At 41.6% G+C, this 19,942-nt stretch overlaps 1 protein-coding gene across 2 annotated transcripts; it reads right to left on the bottom strand.

Moving 5' to 3' along the window:
* Nucleotides 1–1,117: 1,117 nt before the first annotated feature.
* matr3l1.1 (matrin 3-like 1.1) lies at nt 1,118–13,436 on the bottom strand. Of its 2 annotated transcripts, XM_026342595.1 has the most exons (22): nt 13,282–13,436; nt 11,149–12,122; nt 10,882–10,943; nt 9,019–9,057; nt 8,835–8,911; nt 8,712–8,743; nt 8,507–8,629; nt 8,139–8,264; nt 7,251–7,367; nt 6,464–6,588; nt 5,724–6,385; nt 5,275–5,350; nt 4,890–5,065; nt 4,701–4,804; nt 4,333–4,411; nt 3,940–3,965; nt 3,730–3,858; nt 2,968–3,098; nt 2,355–2,874; nt 1,924–2,008; nt 1,528–1,649; nt 1,118–1,256 (listed from the first exon to the last, which is right to left on the bottom strand). In XM_026342595.1, exons 2-22 carry the CDS (start codon nt 12,082–12,084, stop codon nt 1,224–1,226), a joined length of 3,780 nt encoding a protein of 1,259 aa, XP_026198380.1. In that variant the 5' UTR covers nt 12,085–12,122; nt 13,282–13,436; the 3' UTR covers nt 1,118–1,223. The 2 variants fall into 2 exon arrangements, with proteins under 2 accessions (XP_026198380.1, XP_026198379.1); XM_026342594.1 differs by having other exon boundaries at nt 2,355–3,098.
* Nucleotides 13,437–19,942: the final 6,506 nt, after the last annotated feature.

The following is a 19,942-nucleotide window of genomic DNA, read 5'->3' as shown; positions in this document are numbered from 1 at the left end:
TTAAAACGGAAGTATTTTATTTATTTAGATGAAGTATTCTTCCACAGTATTAGTTCTCCAAGCAGCGTGTGATTTATTTGTTCTCAGTGTGGTGACGGCAGTAAACGACAGGAAACAACACTGTGTGTTTCCCTCACTCGGGCAGCTCTGGACCCAGTGAACCCATCACCTCCTTCTGTCAGTCTGAAGGTCGTTGAGGTAACGACAGCTCATTCTCTACAAAAGAAGTCAAACTGTGACCTCAAACAGCAACTCAGGTTTCTGTGTTTTCAGAAGGAGCGGATGTTGGACAGGTTCGTGAACACACCTGTCAGAGGTTGAAGGTCACTGCAGTCGGGTTTTGAAGAGGAGGAGAAGAAGACTCTTAGCGTCATGGAAAAAACACCTGTTCTTAACTGAAAAGGTGAGTTTTAAAGTTTAAACCTGCTCAGTTTCAGGGTGAGTTTGGCAATAACGGATCAATAGACTGAGCAGAAACTGTTAAGACCTGGACAGGGACTGAAACTCTGAGCTGTGGATCCTCTCTCACTCAGCAGCTCAACTTGTTTCTTCCTTTTAAGAAAAACAACATGGAACTCCAGTTTTTAACAGTGCTGTGACAGTCACGTCTGTCATGACATGAAGTAAACTCGTGTTTTTATCTCCAGAGAAGCAGAAAGACAACCACTTGATGACACTTAGTAAAGACTGGAAGCAGGGGATTCTGTTAGCCTGACTCTGATCAAACCTAACATAACCTCTAACAGAACCTTATATTTGGTTTGTGTTTTTACCCACTGGCACTACTTTTTTTTTTTAAAAACGTGTATCCATTCGCCAAGTGCCGTATGAAAGCAGTGAGTGGATGGATACGCCATTCGTGAAGGAATAGTTCCAGCACATAACTCCTGAAAGTGTTGAACTTTTAATGTTTTAGAAAATAAACTCACTTTGTTTTTTAGGATTTATTTGCTGAAACATTTACATTTTAACACGTTTCTCTTTCAGCTTTTTTTCTTAAATAAAAACCATTTTTAAAATCCTGAAATTAAAACTACAGAAGAAAAAAAATGAAAACAAAATGTTTAAAGCTGCAGCTAAAATATTTACAACTCTTTAAGTTGAGGTCTACAGAAGTAAGTGGTGAACCTGTTCAGGTTATTATTTTCAGGAATTCTGGGTAATGTAGTCATTAAATGACTGTTTGTCTTACAGAGAAAAAGGCTTCGTCACCATCAGTACTCTCAGCTTGACCACGGATCTTTCCCCGTCGTTTCCTGCAAAACGGCATCAAAAAAGGTTTGTTACCATAAGCAGTCAGTACTGCACAGTACGTTTCTGCCACATGTACTAAAGTAAGACATGTTCTTGAGCAGAGCCACAGGAACAGCTGGAGCCACCATAACACTACACGACAAAGTCTCTGATAACTAGGCTAAAACTTTTTCTGCGAGTGACATTTGACTAAAGTCTAAACTAAGTAAAAGTCAGGTTTTACTTCCCAGTACTGTAAAGTCCTAAAAAAGACGCTGTGCGTTACCTCCCCACCTTGTACTTCCTGTAGTGCATCAGGCTGCTGCAGTGCTGCAGTTTGGCTTCGTCCTCGTCTGCGTAGATCAGCTCACACAGGTTACAGAAATAACCCACAACAGGCCGAACAAACTCTGTTCCTGCAGAGGTGGACAAAATAAAACCTGAAGTGTTTCCACATGTCACAATCATTTGTGCTGTGAAGCAGATGACTGAGATGTGTTAACAGTACAAATACACTGATAGTTTGAGCATCAGTAGGTAGTAACGCACGTTTATTCTTGAACACATCTTTTTAACGTTAAATACAGATGAAGAGAGCTGTAACCACTAACAGATGCTTAAACGAACGTTTAGGGTGAGAGCTCGGTTCTGGTGGTGGAAAATCATTTAACAGTGTAGAACGTTTCTTACCAACAGGTTTGGTAGTGCTCCCTGCAGGTCCAGGTCCTTGCTCTAGTTCAACTGAGTCCTGCAGCTGATAGTCATTTTCAGTTTCCTACAAACAGATCAGACCGTTAACATTTCTGCACACGTGGCGTGATCTGCTCTGAAATGATTAGGTTCCAATAGACCGGCTTCAGGAAACAGTCGTCACCGATCATTAATCATGTACAATGGTTTGGATCTCTGTTTTGTCCATTTGGCTACTGAACGATCTTCCTTGTTGTTAATTGGTAATAATAGTTTAGAAAACCTGTACAATATTTCCCATCTGATCTCTGTAAAGCAGTAAAAGTATTAAGTGTTATGCAAATATCTCAATTGTAAGTAAAGTACTTGAGTAAAGGTTTAGACTGGTTATAAAAACCAATGAAGTCCTGATGAACAACAGGATAAAGTACCTGTTCTGGAGGATTTCCACCCGAGTCTGGTTGATCCAGACTCTTTGCTGTTGCTTCTGATGTTTCTTCTTCGTAACAGAGTTTCTGGGCTTCAGATGATTTTCCTTCACACCCCTCAGTTGATCTTTCCTCATCTGTCAGAGTCTCTTTGCTGCCTAACTTCTCTTGATGCTCCTCTTCTGGACTCTCTAGAGCAGCTGAATCTTTGGGGCTTTTTGTAGCAGAGTTGTTCTCCTCTGTCTCGTCTTTATCAGGTTTTCCTATGTACGTTTCTGACGTGTTTTTTGTGACTGGCTCCTTCTTCCTGTCTGACTCTGGAGTCTTTCTGGCATCAGAGTCTTCTGTGTCCTTTTCTTTTGTTTTGTTTGCTGATTCTGTTTCTGAACTCTTGAGTGCTGCTTCAGAAGACTCCTTCCCTTCAGACTTTCTGCAGGTCTCAGAGGTTTTGGATTTGCTTTGTTGCTCACTGCTGCTTCGGCTCTCTGTCTTCTCCTGGTCGGAGTCCAACTGAATCTCACACCTACAGAAAAAACAGTGGGAGTCAGGATTAAAGGCCCCACTGGCCCTTACCAGGCAAATGGGGACAGTGTGAAGACTCTGAGAAGACTCTGACCCAGTGCTGAGTCTGTGGTATTTGTGGGAGATGTTGACGATGAGTTTGGAGCCGTTGAGAGTGACAGATTTACAGCTCAGCTCTTTGGCAGCTCTCTGGGCCTCTGAAGAACTCGACATCTCAATCAAACCCTGAGAACAAAACCAGAGGGTGAAATGATATCACTGAACCAGTGGTGCTGATGGTCACATTTACATTTAGTTATTTGTCAGACTCTTCTATCCAAAGCGACATCAATTGAGGTACAAGTGAAATGTCTAAGTCAAGGAGAGGAACTTTACTTTAAAGTGTTTTAGGAAGAGCTGCTTCAGTTTCATGAGGTATAAGTGCAAGATTTAAAAAAACAAAACAAAACCTTATGTACAAAGAAAAGAAAAGAAGAGTTCTATTTTCAGCAAGTTTAGGTGCATATGGGTCTTAGCCCTTGGGACCATCCAGAGATGTTTCAATCCTACATGTCAGCTAGAAGCAGCCGGTTTCTTGTGTCTTCCTGGACGTGCAGATGTCACTGATGCACTGAGTCGATGTCCTGTCGGTTTGGTTTGGGTTGAGCATCATGGTGAAGTCGACTAAAACAATATACCAGGCAGAACAAGTCCTCCTGATGCGCTTCATTTAGCTTTGGCTAAATGTTAGAATTCAGTTTTACGCAGGATTCCGTCCTCCAGTATGAACAGCAGCTATATTAAAATATGTCCTTACACACTGTACACTGTGTCGTATCCTTTGCTTCTGAACAAGATTCTTTTTTTTTTTCCTCACCTCTTGGTTTTCGCGGTCCAGTAAGAAGCTCACTGCCTTCCCAAAATCTTGGACCAGTTTGATGAACTCTGCGTCAGTGTAGGAAGACAACGGCAGGTCTTTGAAGTAAACCACTCTGGTGGACGGAGACTGAGAAGAAAGAAACGCACATTAATGATCAGCGCATCTGATCAACTGAACGCAAACGGTTTAACGTGAAGCTGTCCTCACCTCAGCTTCAGCTCCAAAGTCTTCACCTGCAACAAAAACCACAAGACCTGCATTAGACAGAAAACCGACTGGTTGAGTGCTTAAGAAGAGAACAAAGAACCGTTCACAGTTCAAAACTGAACTAAATACTCAAGTATTTAACTGGCATTATACAACTGCTGGATATCTGCCGTCTCCCCGATCATTCTGTGGCTGTTTTTTGTTGTTTTCTTGTCAACAGTCACTTCATACAGGGGCTGCGGACTAGTAGCCCCCTGACAGTGGTCACAGAGTTCAGTGCTCGTTAATTCTGACAAATAGTCCAGAATATTTGGTGTCTTTAAACCTTCCAAATCTTTGTCTTTTAATCATTTCAGACATTTCCAGGACTTTCCAGGCTCCGTCTCAGTATACCTTGGTTATCGGACTGTTCGTCTTCCAGTTCATCCAGAGTGATGCAGTTCTCCAGGTCAACTGGGAAATCCAGTTCCTCCTGCAGGATTAAGAACCAGAAAGGACGGCATACATAAAAAAAACCCCACAGCAGCGTCATGTTTCCTTCACGTCTCGTCTCTGTTCAAGAAATAAAACTCACTGTTGTATGAAAATGGGTTTTTTTAAATGACTTTATGTTGATAAAACATGAAGTTGTCTGTTTTTCTGTGTCAGAACTGGGTTTACCATCCTAAATAACTGAGGTGAGCAGATTCCGGCAGGAGATGTTCATGGACAGACTGGGCGATACCAGAACAGTGAACTGGGAGGTTAAACTGTGTCTGTACCTCGTCGCCCTCCTGCTGAGTCTCTGTAGCCGCCTCTGTCTCTCTGTTGGTTCCTGATTCTCCCTCCAGCTTCTCCTCCTCACAACCAGCCTCCCCCTCTCTGTCTGAAAACACCAAACCAGTTTCTTTAGAACATGTCTCATTTTCATTTCATCTGATCACATTTCGGGGAACAGGTCTTGTTTCTACCTTGTTCAGGTAAATCTTCTTTCTCTGCCTGATGCTCGTTTTCCTCAGCAGCTTCCTCCTGCTCCTCTCCCTCAGCATTGTCCGGAACGTCCATGTCTTCTTCTTCCTCCTTCACATTCTCTCCATCCTCTCCGATCACCTCCATCCCCTCGATGTCACTGTCGTCTGCAGACAGCCTGCACGTGAAACCAGTTTTAGTCAGGACACCTTTGCTGCTTTTACACTTCGCATTAGTTTTCTGGATAAAACAATTTTTGTCTTTACAACATGACTCAGACCCAGGTAAAGTTGCTACACCACATGGTAACGATTCTGGTTATAGAAAATATTAGACAAGTTGAATTAATCCAAACAGAATCTTTCCTCTCCGAGTCAAACTGCTTACTCTCCTTTCTTCTCAGTCTGTGTCTCTGCAGCTTCTCCCTGAGGAGCCGGTTCGTCTTTAGTCCTGGACTCAGGCTCTGGAGACAGAAAATGATCAGTACACAATAGTTTAAAATGTAAAGTGTTCGAATAAAGTCTGTAGTAATTTAAAAAATCTGCGTCAAAGACACAGATCCCAGAATCTGACTGGAGTGAAATCTGAGACGTGAGTAAGAGAAGATTAAACCAGGAACCTGAATGTGCTGATGAACCAATTTATGATCAAAGTTATTATCTGCAGGATTCACTTTTACCAAACGTCACTAACACCTCAGTGAAACGAGCAGGAACAGGGTCGGCTCAGTTTTATCCTGACCCAGCTCGGCTGCTGACTTTTCATCTCTCTGATATTTCAGTGTTCTGACATCTGCAGCCTCCTCCTGTAGCTGATGTTTGGTCCCATTTTCTCACCTGGCTTTTCTCCTTCCAACGACCTGTCCTCCTGCCTGGAGGGTTCATCTCTGGACAGCAACCTGGATCTGGACCTGGTCTTCTTCTCTGTGCTGGACTTTTCTTTTGATTTATCCCTGGATCTGGACCTGGTCTTCCTCTCTCTGCTGGACTTTTCTTTTGATTTATCCCTGGATCTGGACCTGGTCTTCTTCTCTCTGCTGGACTTTTCTTTTGATTTACCCCTGGATCTGGACCTGGTCTTCCTCTCTCTGCTGGACTTTTCTTTTGATTTATCCCTGGATCTGGACCTGGTCTTCTTCTCTCTGCTGGACTTTTCTTTTGATTTACCCCTGGATCTGGACCTGGTCTTCTTCTCTCTGCTGGACTTTTCTTTTGATTTATCTCTGGATCTGGACCTGGTCTTCTTCTCTCTGCTGGACCTTTCTTTTGATTTACCCCTGGATCTGGACCTGGTCTTCCTCTCTCTGCTGGACTTTTCTTTTGATTTATCCCTGGATCTGGACCTGGTCGTCCTCTCCTGCTCTCGGTCTTTGATGCTGCTGCTGCTGCTTCTCCTCCTCTTGGACTCTGTCTTCTCGTCTTCTTTCTCTCGGCTGGAGCTCTTCGTTCTCTTGGTTGAAACCTTTTCCTCTTCGTACCTCTGCGCTGAGGGAACCCGCCTGCAGGAGAAACATTCCTACCGATCAATAATTGGTAATATTCAGCCCAGGTGTCCCTGACAGGTCTGTTGTACTCACGTGAGGGTCTTGTATTCTCCAGAGAAGGAAACTTTGATACAGTAGTTGTTGATCCTCAGCGTGTTGGAAGAATAATAATCAACCAGCTTCTGAGCATCAGCAGCGCTTTTCATTTCTACAAATGCCTGAAAAAGACAAGCAAAAAAAGAACTGATGTTACAGGTGTCAGAGACCACCATCACCTGTTCATGAGTATGAACTGATAACCACACAACAGGAAATGTTCTCTTCTGCTTTACTAACAGAAGTTGTTGGTAAAACGTTTTCAACCTGTTCCACCACATTTCACTTTGTTTGTTTCTCCTACTTGTTTGTTCCTCCTAATGCAAACCATTAGAAATGGAGCTGAATGGTTACAGAGTGTGGGACGTGACCAAACAATCCCCGGTTTGAGTCCAGCCGGGGATCTATGCTGTCATAACACCTCTCTGCCCCAGTGAGAAAAAGTGAAACATCACATACGGTTCTAAAACGTTAGACAAATCAGTGAATAAAGGAGCTCAGCTACACGACAGGGGAAAGTACAGAAAGCATTAATCTGCTGACTGCAGCAGAAACGGAGAGACCATTTATGATGAGCCTTTAAGGTGTTAGGACGGCTTCAGGTGCATCAGAAACATTACAGCTGGAGCCGTAATTAGATGCTGAACACGAGATGCCTACAGATCCACCTGAGGTGAGATAACAGCAAACCTTCAGTGTGAATGCACCATTATTCTGCTGTTTTCCTGTGAAGTGATCAACCAGATCTGTTTCGTCCACTGGTGTCACTGTGATCATCTCTCACCACAGATGGCAGGAACAGGGTATAGAGGGGTGGGCCAAAGCGTCGGACGATGCTGATCAGATCGGATTGGCCGTCGTCTCCTGCTGGAACCGGAGTGAAACTCACCACCTGAGAACTCTGCAGAGAAACACACACATCGCACTCTGAGAGGACTTTATCTGCTTCTCCAGTTTTCCTCTGATGGACGGCACCATGTTCAACGTGTCACAAACATTACTTTAACCTTTATATTTTCAGGACATGTCTCTTCTTCAGAAACACCTGGATCACACTCCCACCTTAAATCAATCGAGTCAAATGTAATAAATGTTTCAGTTAAATGCTCCACGTTCACGTTAAGTTGGTCATTACAAAACAACATACATAGTTTTACTCACAATTATTTTAGACATAATTTTTTTTTTTTCTTTTACTCAGAACACTGACTAAACATCCTAAAGATGAATCTGCCCCACAGACGAGAAAGTCTTTGTGTAACTGAGGAGACAAACGTTCTGCTGCGTAGCAGTCTAAATGATGACAGGAGAAGCTGAACATGATGGTTCTGTGAAACTTTACAGTTTCAGCATGTAAATGCCATCAAGCTTGTGTTCTTCTGTTGCTTTTATGCCCAATGTATTAATGTTTATCCTATAAAACGTGTGTATGAGAAGTTAACACAAAATTTCATAAAGCTGTAAAAAGTTTTAAATTCTACAACACGGGTCCAACTTTTTCTCTGCGATACCTGTTTGGAACCGATCTGGTGTCTGTGCTTCCTTCATGCAGACTGTAACCAGTAGATCTCCTGAGCTGATCCTGAGAACCTCTGTCTGCTGACACGCTCGCATGTTTTAAAGGATCAGTATTGGCTAAAATAAAGTCAACCTGAATCTGGAGACTACTCACCTGGAGGAAGTTGAACGTATTGGAGAAGCTGAACTCGATCTGTTCTCCGTTCACAGTTGGCGGATAGTTAATGTGGAATTTCACCAAGTCCTTCGCCTGGTCAGCAGAGCCCAGTTCCACAAACGCCTGCAGGGTTCACATTTTAGAACATTTAATCATCTGCTGCCGCACAGTGTTTTAATGTTCTGTTTCTCGTACATGACAGTTTTTCTACATTTAATACAATCGTCAACAAGAATGTGTGAACAGAACAAGTTACAGTTTGAACCAATTGTTTATTTGTACTATATATATATGACACAGTGATAAAGAGCAGTAATATGTTGTAGTAAACTGTGTAAAAGTACAGCTCTGTGTTTTGGACTCACTAAAGATGGAAACATGAGAATCTTGATGATCTTTCCAAATGGTTCAGTTAGTTTCCTCAGGTACACCTCATCCACAGACTGAGGCGGAAACTTTACACACACCACTTTACTCTTCTCTGGAACCTAAGGAAGGAAAAATTCATCTATCAGAGAAACAGCTGAACTCAACTTCAACAAGACTTCTTACTGATTTACCATGGTTTACCTTCTTTTCACTCTTGTTGTTGGACATTGGCTCTATTAGAACACAGAAGTAAAACATTACTGTAGTAAAAAGGGTCCTAATGCTGAGAACAATACTGATTAAAAAACAGTAAGATGTATTTACTATGGTTCCGACTGGATGTCTGTGTGGGATGGGATGGTTTTTCTTCAGCTTTCCCCTTTTCCATCTGCTTCTTGGCACTTAAATGACAGAAGTATTTTATTTTATAATAATCTATATTGCCAGAGATTAGCTTACGAGTGAAAGCTCAGACTGAGAACACAGTAGTCCTGATGATGTGTCTGACCTGCTGAGTGACTCCACGCGACAGTCCCACTCAGGAAACCTGCACAAGAGACGAGTTATGAGACTAAAACTGAAGCTCAGAAATAAACACTCGCTCCATATGTTCTTTACCAGAGTCAACAGAACAAAAATATACACAAATATCTTGCTGTTCAAAACATATCGATGTCTATGCCAGTCCACACACCAACAGTGAATGGACACACGCAATTGTGAGTTGATGTACATCTCTGTGTCAGTTGACCTTTGAACGTTCCTCTATCCTCTTAACGTTGACGACTATTCGATGTGGTCTGGAGACTGACTAGGCCACTCCATGACCTTAATATGCTTATGCGATCCTTTGTTGCCTTGGCAGTGTGTTTTGGATCATTGTCATGGTGGAATACCCAACCACGACCCATTTTCAATGCCCTGACTGAGGGAAGGAGGTTCTCACCCAACATTTCACGGTACATGGCCCCATCCATCCTCCCTTTGATGCGGTGCAATTGTCCTGTCCCCATGGTAGAAAAACACCCCCAAAGCATAACGTTTCCACCTCCATATTTGACGGTGGGGACAGTGTTTTTGGAGTCATAGGCAGCCTTCCTCCTCCTCCAAACACAGCGAGTTGAGTTGATGCCAAAGAGCTTGATTTTGGTCTCATCTGACCACAACACTTTCACCCAGTCTTCCTCTGAATCAGTCAGATGTTCAGTGGCAAACTTCAAACGGGCCTGTAGATGGGCTTTCTTGAGCAGGGGGACCTTGCGGGCACAGCAGGATTTCAGTCCTTCACGGCGTAGTGTGTTACCAACTGTTTTTTTGGTGACTATGGTCCCAGCTGCCTTGAGATCATTGACAAGTTCCTCCCGAGTAGTTCTGGGCTGATTCCTCACCGTTCTCATTATCATTGAAACTCCATGAGGTGAGATCTTGCATGTACCGAGGGAAATCGGCAGTTAATTAATTAATTAATTTATGTTTCTAACTTTTGCGAATAATCGCACCAACCATTGTCACCTTCAAACCCAGCTGCTTGGCGACGGTCTTGTAGTCCATTCCAGCCTTGTGTAGGTCCACAATCTTGTCCCTGACATCCTTGGAAAGCTCTTTGGTCTTGGCCATGGTGAAGAATTTGGAATGTGGATTGATTGATTGCTTCTGTGGACAGGTCTCTTTTATACAGGTAACAAGCTGAGAGGGCTCCCAGTGTCAGCTCAGTACCTGTATAAGATCCACCTGGGAGCCAGAGATCTTGCTGACTGATAGGGGATCAATTACTTATTTCATTCATCAAAAAGCAAATTAATTTATAACTCTTTTTTAAATGCATTTCTCTGGATTCTTTGGTTATTGTTGTGTCTCTCGCTGTTCAAATAAACTTACCATTAAAGTTATAGACTGATCATTTCTTTTTTAGTGGGCAAACTTACAAATTCAGCTGGGGTTCAAATAATTTTTTCCCTGACTGTATCTGTAGCTGTCTTAACGTGTCTACTGTTTTCTGATTATACTAGCCATTGCAGTTACAATCCAATATCAGGACGGTGCAGCGCAGCAGGTGTGTGTTGCCCTTAACAGTTACTCTTACCTACACCTTCCCTCTTTCTAAGTCTTTCCATGCTTTCAAACCACTTCTTGAAATCTCTCAGTCCCACAATGCCTTCTGAACTCTTGACAAATGAGACAAAAATATATCTGTGAAATTTGAATACGATCTCTTTTATAGGGTTCACAAATTTTCAAGCACCAATGTACCAGGGCAAACTTTAAGGTGTATTCCCAGGGTCCAGTATCTGCTCTGGTGTGCCCCAGGCCTCTCTTCTCATTTTCCCTGTGATTAAATAGAGGTCATGTAGCACCAGTGTGTGAAACTTACTGCTGCAGCAGGCTGAGCTGTCCCTCTGCATGCTGAGTGCCGTTGATGTGTTTAATCCAAACCTGGAACACAGAAACAACAACTGTAATGACTCTGTTACTGTCAGCAGGCTCTGTTCTACCTGATGACTGCAGCAGCTTTCACTGCAATGCATCATCATCTCTCTGCAACAGCTGAATACAGACACCACCCTCCCCATTGAGGAACCCCCCTGACCCCTCATTTGACTCTGTAGAGAGATTCGAAAAGGAGGACAGATGTACTTACCTTCTCTGACAGCACAGTGATATCACACAGAGAACACGAGTAAGGGAACACTGTTGGACACGTCCCGTGGAAGTCCAGAGCTTTCTTCTCCGAGGGCATCGATGTGGCTGCAGTGTTCCGGCTGCTGCTCCTGGTGGAAGAGGTCTGAGACTCACGACGGCCCCCTCGAGCTTTAGAATGGTACACTTCAGGAGGATGCGTCGACCTGTAATCAGCTGATCTAGGCTCAGAGAACCCAGCAGAACGAGATCTCGTTCCTTGTCCTGCTGAGCTGAAAGAGGGATGCTCCTTAGAGGAAAGTGGACCGGCACTTCTGCTTGTCTTACCATACTCAGAGGGTCCAGATGTGTGGTGGAAGTCAACAATGTATCTGGATGACGAGGAAGACGCCGATAATGATGTTGGGTCTGATCTAACAGAGCTGCTGGTCCTGGGATTCCTCCAGCGATCCTGCTCAGATGCAAGAGAACCTGGTGCCGCACGGCCCAGTGGACATTGATTTGACTGGCTGCGCGGCTGGTCCCAGTCTCCAGAAGAGCTTGCAGGTGGTCGACTGTAAGAAGTCGAAGAGGAGGAAAGAGACTGGGTGCAGGGAGGGAAAGAGGTGACGGTTCCTCTCTTTCCTTTGATCTGTTTGAGGACGTAAGGCAAAGACTCCACTGTGAGGACGTCCTCGGGTAGCTCAGCCAGCAGAGCCAGGTCGCTGGGCTCCAGACCGCAGCTGCTCAGGATGCTGAGAGCGCCATCCTGCGCCCACTGAGCCGATGTCGAGCCCCTGGAGGAGGAAGAGGACGGGTAGGATGAGGACTCTTGAGGTGGCCTGTAAAAGTCAGGGTTTGGGGACATGTGACGGCGGTCTCCAGAGCTGTAATGTCCAGCTTCAGGTCTGAGGTCGATGTCAGATGTCGGTCGTCTGTATGGGTAGTTGTGAGACATGATGGGAGGAAGCTGTGGAGAAACGCTCAGGGCGTTTCCTGCAGACAGAAGGTGTCAGGGAAGACAGAAGATGTAAGTATCGGCTTAAAAAGAGAGAGAGATGTTGAGGGCGGTGAGCCTGAGAGAAAAAGCAGCTGGAAACGGAAGAGCCTGAATGCCAAGGAACACAACAAGTCATTCAGGACTCTGAGAAACAGGATTAAACAGAACAGGATGATACACTCAAGATCTCTGGAACCGTTTCAGCTTCAGTTTTCTCGTCTTTCAAAAACAGAGTAAATCTTACCCAAGTTTCTTACCACATCATATTATTCACCTCTTCAGAGTTTAACCAGAAGAAAAGAAGATGAAATGTAAAATTTTAATAAAAACAGTCCAGGCATCAATTTTAAACTACTATGTAAGTTAAGACTTTTATTTTCAGGATGCCAAATGTTCCGTCCAGTAGAGTTCCTTAGCTGAACCTCCTAAAAATATAATGTTCTAGGTTGTGTGAAGAAAATAAATACTAGACTACTATACAGTGTCATGACTGTATAAAAAACCTTCTGATTATTAACATCAGTATTGCTGCTAAATGAGAGAGAAAATGGTTTAAGATGCTGGATTGATCATTTTTTCACTCTCACTCGCAAATATTTACTCTGTCTCTGATGGGCTGGCGCTCATTGCCTTACTGGGTATGTGGGTTTTTGGTAAAACAGTCAGCAGCAAACGTGTCTCTGCTCCTTCTACTGCTGCTTACCTGGATCAGGTGTGTTCAGCCCATCAGAAGCTGTAAAGGTCCAAGTTTTCCAAATATCCACTTTATTTAATGAGAACATTTGAAACGGAGCCGAGTTTTAAGAAAGAGTTCTTCATTTACATGTTTTGTTTGTTAAGTTGCTGTCAGGTAAACAGAGTGGACTAAACAAAGATATTATTAGATATAAACTAGCTATAAAATAATATATATAATTTAAAAAAGGAAAAGCTCACATACGAAGAAACACACAGATACTGAACGTTACGAGTTAATGACTTATTTTAAGACACAGACAGTCAGACACATAGACAGATGATGTGTTTTATACTGTCATAAAAAATAAAAATAATAATAAAAATAATATAACGTTATACATTAGGTTTCAGCTAACAGCTGTAGCTTGACGGGCTAACAGCTAGCTGACAGAAACATAAGTTCGGCAGCGTCCTTACCTTAATTTATACTGTGAACGATGTCAGATGAAGCTCACGGTGGATATATAAGACATTAAGAGAAAGGTTAACAGGTGAAAATGTTGTTTTAGAGAAGAGAAGTGAAGACGGTGAAGCGACTGACGACAGGCTAACTGACTGTTAGCTTCTTTCAATTTCCTGTTGTTCGACAGCAGAGCGTCGCCGCCTAGTGGTGTGGAGGAGTGAGAGAATGAAACCGGAAATGGAATTCAAACGAATGATGATGATGATGATGATGATTATTGTTGTTATTATTATTATTCTTATTATTATTGTTATTATTATTATTATTATTATTATTATTATTATTGTTGTTATTATTATTATTATTTGCACAAAGGAAGGAGATCTAAAATCTAACTTGCAGATTTATCTTTTTAACTTGAGTCAACTTGATAAGTTGCTGTGATATGTGCAGGTGAATCTATTTTTTATTTTTTATTTTCTGTGGTAATGTATTCCTTTTGCCCTTATGAGAGACAGAAATATAGTTTCAATCCAGAACCTTTAACCCAGCTTGTACTCGTTTCTAACATCAGGTGGTGCTGTAGGACTTTTATTTTTCTATCGGTGACTGATGTTAGGATTTACATCCAGCTGCAGCACTGAACGTTACACACACTGTAATATGACTTAATGAAGCCTCTTCATCATTCTCCTGTGAAATGTGCAGCTACATTTTTATTGTATTACTACAATAAAACCAAACACGGTTCGATAACAGTCAACTCGCCCTGTCCATTTTCTCACTTAGAAAACATGGGTGAGTTGACTCAGAGGTTGTTTTAAATAATTATTAACAAACACAGAAACAATGAGAAAGATAGAAAGATAAAACCTCCTACATCATACAGCACAACTGTCTGAACAAGTATAAACCATCTCACCACAAGGTCTATTTAGTATCTGTGCCAGTGCCGTCAGATGAAGGTTAGGCCTGAATGCTACGGTGTAAATGATGGTAAATGGCAGTAGTGAATGTGGAAATATCTTGTATGTGTATCTCGTATTAGTAGTAATGTTAGTAACGTGTAACGACAGCAGGTGGAGCCACAGACCACACGTTACCTGAGTCTGTCAGAGAAAATCAGTGAATGATGTCAGACGTGAATTTCTGTTCCGTCTCAAACTGTTTGTTTTGTCAAAAATATCCTAAAATATTCAGTTTCATTGTTTCTGTTTGTCAAATTGAATGGATCAATCAAAGCGATGGTAAATTCATTTTAGGGTTCAGCTGTACTCAGACACATTTAGAGAAAACTGTGGGTTTTAATCCACGAGCAGCAGGATGCAGAAATCTGATGTGAGTGTTTCAATAAAATGGTTAAAACGTTCAGTTCAATGTGGGTGAAATTAATTAGCTTTAAATTGAACTGGTAATTAAAAAGAGACACAGGTGATACCATTATAATAGCAACTAAAACGACTAAAACGTAAAAGCAGTTACATACAGAATAAAAACAGGATCCGACTCGAAATAATGTCAATCAGTTGGAAACTGACTTAGTGGATTCAGTGGGAGAAATTAAAAAAGCTGTAAACACATTCCACATTTTACTGTGTTTTTGGAAATGCAGCTCATTAGTTTTATTTCTTGTCTTGTTTCTTATAAAACTCTTTGAAACCCGACTGGAGCCGTTAAACAGAACACAACTTTAGATGAAATAAAATGTGCTGCAGGTTCTGTCGGGGTTCGGATCTGTTCCTGATGCTGTTGATGGCGTGTGGATTCAGGATGAAACTGTTGGCCTCGACTTTTACCACAGAACTCCACTTTCTCTGCTACTTTACTATTTAAATACCAAACAGGTCCGTAGTCTCCTGAATTTAGCTGAGGGAGGTGCAGTAGGAAACACCACAGGACCGGCGGTTCTTCTCCAGTATTTCTGTTAGTGCAGGTGTGTGATGAGCGATGATCCACAGCAACAAGGTAAATATCAGGACAACACGTTAAAATGTGGGAGGAAACATGCAGGTATCACAGGTTCCTCACAACGTGGACACTGACAGGACGAGTTGAGGTTCTTCTGTGACCAGCTCGGTAACCTGGAGGTGGACGTGGAGCTGCTGATGACACTGACTCACCTGGATTTCAACACCTGATTCTAGACGTGCTCTCCCTGAACTAACGGTGACGTGTAAACTCTTCTTTCTAAACAGATTCATTTATAAGAGCAAATCAAAAACAATTATTATAAGAAAAAACTGATTTCTTTTTTTATTTAACCTGTTACATTTGAAGAACTAAAAAAGACTGCTCTCTGTGTTTATCCTAAAATGCTGTTGTTTAGATGGATTCGTGTTTTTAACCTTAATGAACTTTATTAATTTGATCTTAGCTACGTGTGATGTTAGCTTAGCTTTCTTAGCTAATAGCTTAGTGTTTTGTGCTTTCCCCGTCACAACGCTTTACGTCATTAGACTGATTCAAAATAATTTGATTTCTTAATCTAGTGTGACGCTCATAGGAATTCTTGTGAAATAATAATAATAATAATAACGTTTTGTTAGCGAAGTGTTTAGCTTTGCTAATGTTTTGTTAGCTTTTCCTGTAAAAAACAGTTTGAAACATACATATACTTCAACTATATATTATAACCTGCAGTTATCAATGTGTTATTAATATTTAATTTTATTAATCCTGCTTTTTTTTGCTCTTTGATTTGCATTTTTTGCATTTTATTTATAATTATTTACTACTTTCAGTAGAAACCACTGAAAACCATTAGTAAGTAGTAAAACACCTTTCTCTGACGTCCTGTTGAAATCAGGAACATTTCTGTTGTTGACATGGAAAATGTGCAGGAAACGTCAAATTCACCACAACTTTCATACTTTCCTCCTCCTGTTACTGTCAAATCCAGACAAAGTGAATTCTGTACATGTAATAAAGACTAAAAGCACATCAATGGAAAAAAACGAAATATATATTTGTAAAGGGATAAAACTTCTGAAACTGGATGTATGAGCATGAGAGATTCCCAATCATTTAAATTCAGAGACCTCTTCTGTTCGAACTGATCCAAATTCAATTCAAATCAAATTCAAGTTTTATTTGTCACATACACAGAATGCAGTGAACTGCTTACGACTGCATGTGACCTAAAAGAAGGAGGAAGGCTTTTTATATTTATATTTAAGTGTACTAGAGTACATGTAAATAAAAAAGTGAATATTCAAATATAAAAATATAAAAAAAAGGCAAATAGACCATATGAGGAACTTTAAGCTAAAAAATATACAATATGTATAATGCTGCTATAGAATCAAATTAAAATGAAATTATACAGGAAGTTAAATTACAGCTGATTTGTCCTTATTTGTGTGGAAAATGAACAATGTGCAGACAGTAAAACAGAAAAATATTTTTTACATATAAAATATGCTTCAAGGAAAATCTAAAAAAGTCCTGTGTGAACTTAGAACAGCAGGAAGTTGGTGACGCTGGTTTAACTGTTTCATAACTGAAATCACTTCCTAATTCCTCATTTTTTCTCCTTGTCCTTTGGATATTTTGGATATGATGTATATTATGATGTGACTGTCGTTAGAGACAAACAGCTGGTTGGAACTCATATCCACGTTTTGTTTATTACTAAACAACCAGAACCGTCCTGAAAAAAATTTCCCAACCCATCCCCCGAGGGAACACATGTTGAAAAGACAAGTGGACGGACAGATCTGAGCGGGACGAACCTTCAGTTTGATATGTCTGATCTGGATTCAGACGCTCGTCCACCAAGTGATTCAAAGTAGTTTGTGTGGACTGATGGGTGTCCCACACGTCGTCCTGGGGGGATAATTAAGATCCTGCTGCTGCTGCTGCTGCTGCTGAGTTCATGTGAGTCATATCTTAAAGCATTTATTAGCAGCACTGTACTCCGTCACTTCAGGTGTCTTCAGGTGTCTTCAGGTCCAACTGGGACTTCTACTGGTTTTAAAGGGATAATCCCCCTAAAATCAGACTTTGTCCTGCAGCGACTGTCTCCTTCGGACTTCTCTTCACATTCCATCTCTGCTCACACTCATGCTCCGAGATGATAAATGGATATTAGTGAATTATGTATGGATGTTTTGTTGGGACGATGCTCATCCAAGGTTTCTGCCCCGTTTCCCTAAACTGCTCCTGATTTTTTCCTGGATATACATCTGCAGCAACATGAATGTTTAACCGAAGTGTTTAGTCTGAGCAGCAGTTTGTTTAGTCATTAAAATGGAAGAGCAGCTCACATCGCTCACGTCTCCTTCTCAAAGACAACAGTGCTAAGTGAAGTTAAAGTAAAATATTAATCAGCAAAGTTAATTAATATTTATGTAACAGTCTTTATGCAACCGCTCAAACCAAAGTGGTTCCTAAACCCGAATCACAACAGTTCAGTGGTGATGATAATTGTGCTGAAACCAAATATCCTCTAGTTTCCTCGTACACACTGATTTCTTGTTACTTGAGTCAGAGCTTAACCTGAAAATTGAAACAGGCGTCTTCATGTTTCTCAGACACCTGCTCAGGTGTTTGACCTGACACTAGTTTCTCCGTCACTGTTTTAATCCAATAGCATTCTGGGACATTTGACTCCTGTTTGAAGAAACAGTACAGTAGAAACACCAGTTACACCAGTGTCTCAACTGCTGACACATTCCCAAGTTCCACGACCTCACGCAGGGCCGTGGCCCTCAGGTTGGGCCCCTCTGCAGCCTGATGGCTCCCAGTGGACTGATTCAACGTTATCGTTTGTGTGACTGTAGCTCTGTCATTTGAATTTCTAGTCGTGATGGTGATGGGACAATAAATAAATTAAAGGTGACTTTAGCGGCGGCAGTAAATCTGCTCCAGTCGTCTGTCGGCGTCCCGATGACTCGTCTGTTGTCAGGTTTTGTCAGCTGCTCTGGAAATGTCCGTTTGATCTTTTATTTTAGGTTTGATGATTTTTATCCAAACCTTACAGGATTATTCGATTGTCCCTACAAATAGTTATTCTGCAGATACTGTGTCAGGTGTAGTGGTAAGTCTTCAGTGTTTGCTCCTTATACTGGGAGTGGACGTTCACACCGTGGAGCTCATTCTACTTATTAAACTGTATTTTAACCTGTTTGAATAATCAATAAATAGTCAAACAGCTGATTCTTCTTTATTCTATTTTTCCACATGCGTCATTTGAACCTGTGAACACACACACACACACACACACACAGTGTCCATCCTCACTATGACATGACTCTGATTGTATTTCTTCATTGTCGTTCTTCTACTTTTACTAGAGTAAAGCTCACAGTCATTCCCGTTTGAACAGATGAAGAGATCTGATTGAATGTATTAGAATCAATAATCATCTATCATTAAGAGGTTTGAAACAAGCTCAGTCCACAAACAGGTGGTGAAAAACAACTCTCAAATAGTTATATATCCCTGAGGTCAAAGGTCACTGCAGCCTAACCGTCACCCTGCAGTCATCATGAATGATGGAGAAGTGAAGTGTTGAATATACAGAGGCGTCTCAGGAGTCGTATCGCTGCACATACATTTACATGTAGTTATTTATACGTTAGTCCAAAGCGACTTACAGCGAAGTACAAAGAAAAATATGTGAACCAGGAAGAAGAAGTTTAAAGTCCAGAGCTCTGAGAGGAGCTGCTTCAGTTGTCCGGTGTTTCAGTTCATTCTTTATCGGCATGTGGAAACTCTGGTATTTCTTCTACAAAGCTCAGAAAGGTTTTATTGCTTCTTCACTGCTTACAGTTCAAAACATTCACCTTCATTGTCGAACAGCTCGAGGATTTGTTCCTAACCTTTATCACCACAGTCCATTATCAGAGCGGGAGGAAAGTCACATCTTCATCTCAGACAAAGAGAACATCAGGCGCCGTGAAAAGAGCTCAGCATCATCCTGTTTGCAGCGTGACACGCAGAGTGATGACACCAACACCACGTCGTCCCGCAGGAATGATCACAGGCCTGTAATTAGAGCGACAAACCAACGCTGACCTGAACTAATCCAGAACGTTACTGTGAACTAGTACTGCTCTCAGATCAGCTGGTAGATCACAGGAGTCTCTCTGGGTTCAGTAAATCCTCTAAAGCGTCTTTCAGGCTGCGTTCACATCCAGCGTTCATGTTATTCACGTCCTGAACTGCTACACTCTCTTCCACCACAGCACATAGGGATTTACAGTCCCACAGTCTGTTTGAGTTACTTTGCAGATTAAGACTTTAAGATAAGAGAAAACTCAGGTCAATTAAAAAACTGTAATATTAAAAGAAAATCACATTAAAAGATCAACTGAAAATAAAATAGTTGAGACCAGCTGCACCTATAAGTGTACCATAAGTACACTTTGCTCATATTGAATCCAGATTTTTCCTTGTAGTAGTAGTTGTGAATGATCCTTTAACCTACCTCTGACTCATTCCCCCACAGAAGCAGCAGTTGTGAGGTGGACTGTGGATAAACTCTGTTCTCTCTGCTAAACTTGTTTTTTTGGTCAAACTTTCCTGAATTTCCCTGAAACAAAGAAAATAACAGAACACAGTAAAAAGCGAGTTGTCTCCGTGCAGATGATGTAATATTGATGATCCTCCTCGTCTCCTGGCGACCTCCGTTTGGTCGTCTCATGTTTTATTATTTATTCATGAGGCTCAGCG

This window comes from Anabas testudineus, chromosome 9 (assembly GCF_900324465.2).
Source record: "Anabas testudineus chromosome 9, fAnaTes1.2, whole genome shotgun sequence".
Lineage (NCBI taxonomy): Eukaryota > Metazoa > Chordata > Actinopteri > Anabantiformes > Anabantidae > Anabas > Anabas testudineus.
This window is presented reverse-complemented; position numbering and strand designations above follow the sequence as displayed.

Bases quoted from the DNA above. Each gene is read 5' to 3' on its own strand.
- matr3l1.1 (XM_026342594.1), bottom strand. From the start codon at position 12,084: ATGTCTCACAACTACCCATACAGACGACCGACATCTGACATCGACCTC. The intron at 5,351-5,723 runs GTGAGAAAATGG...TTCTGTCTCCAG, and splicing joins GTTGGAAGGAGAAAAGCCAG to AGCCTGAGTCCAGGACTAAA. The intron at 3,099-3,729 runs GTGAGGAAAAAA...TTTTGTTCTCAG, and splicing joins TGGACCGCGAAAACCAAGAG to GGTTTGATTGAGATGTCGAG.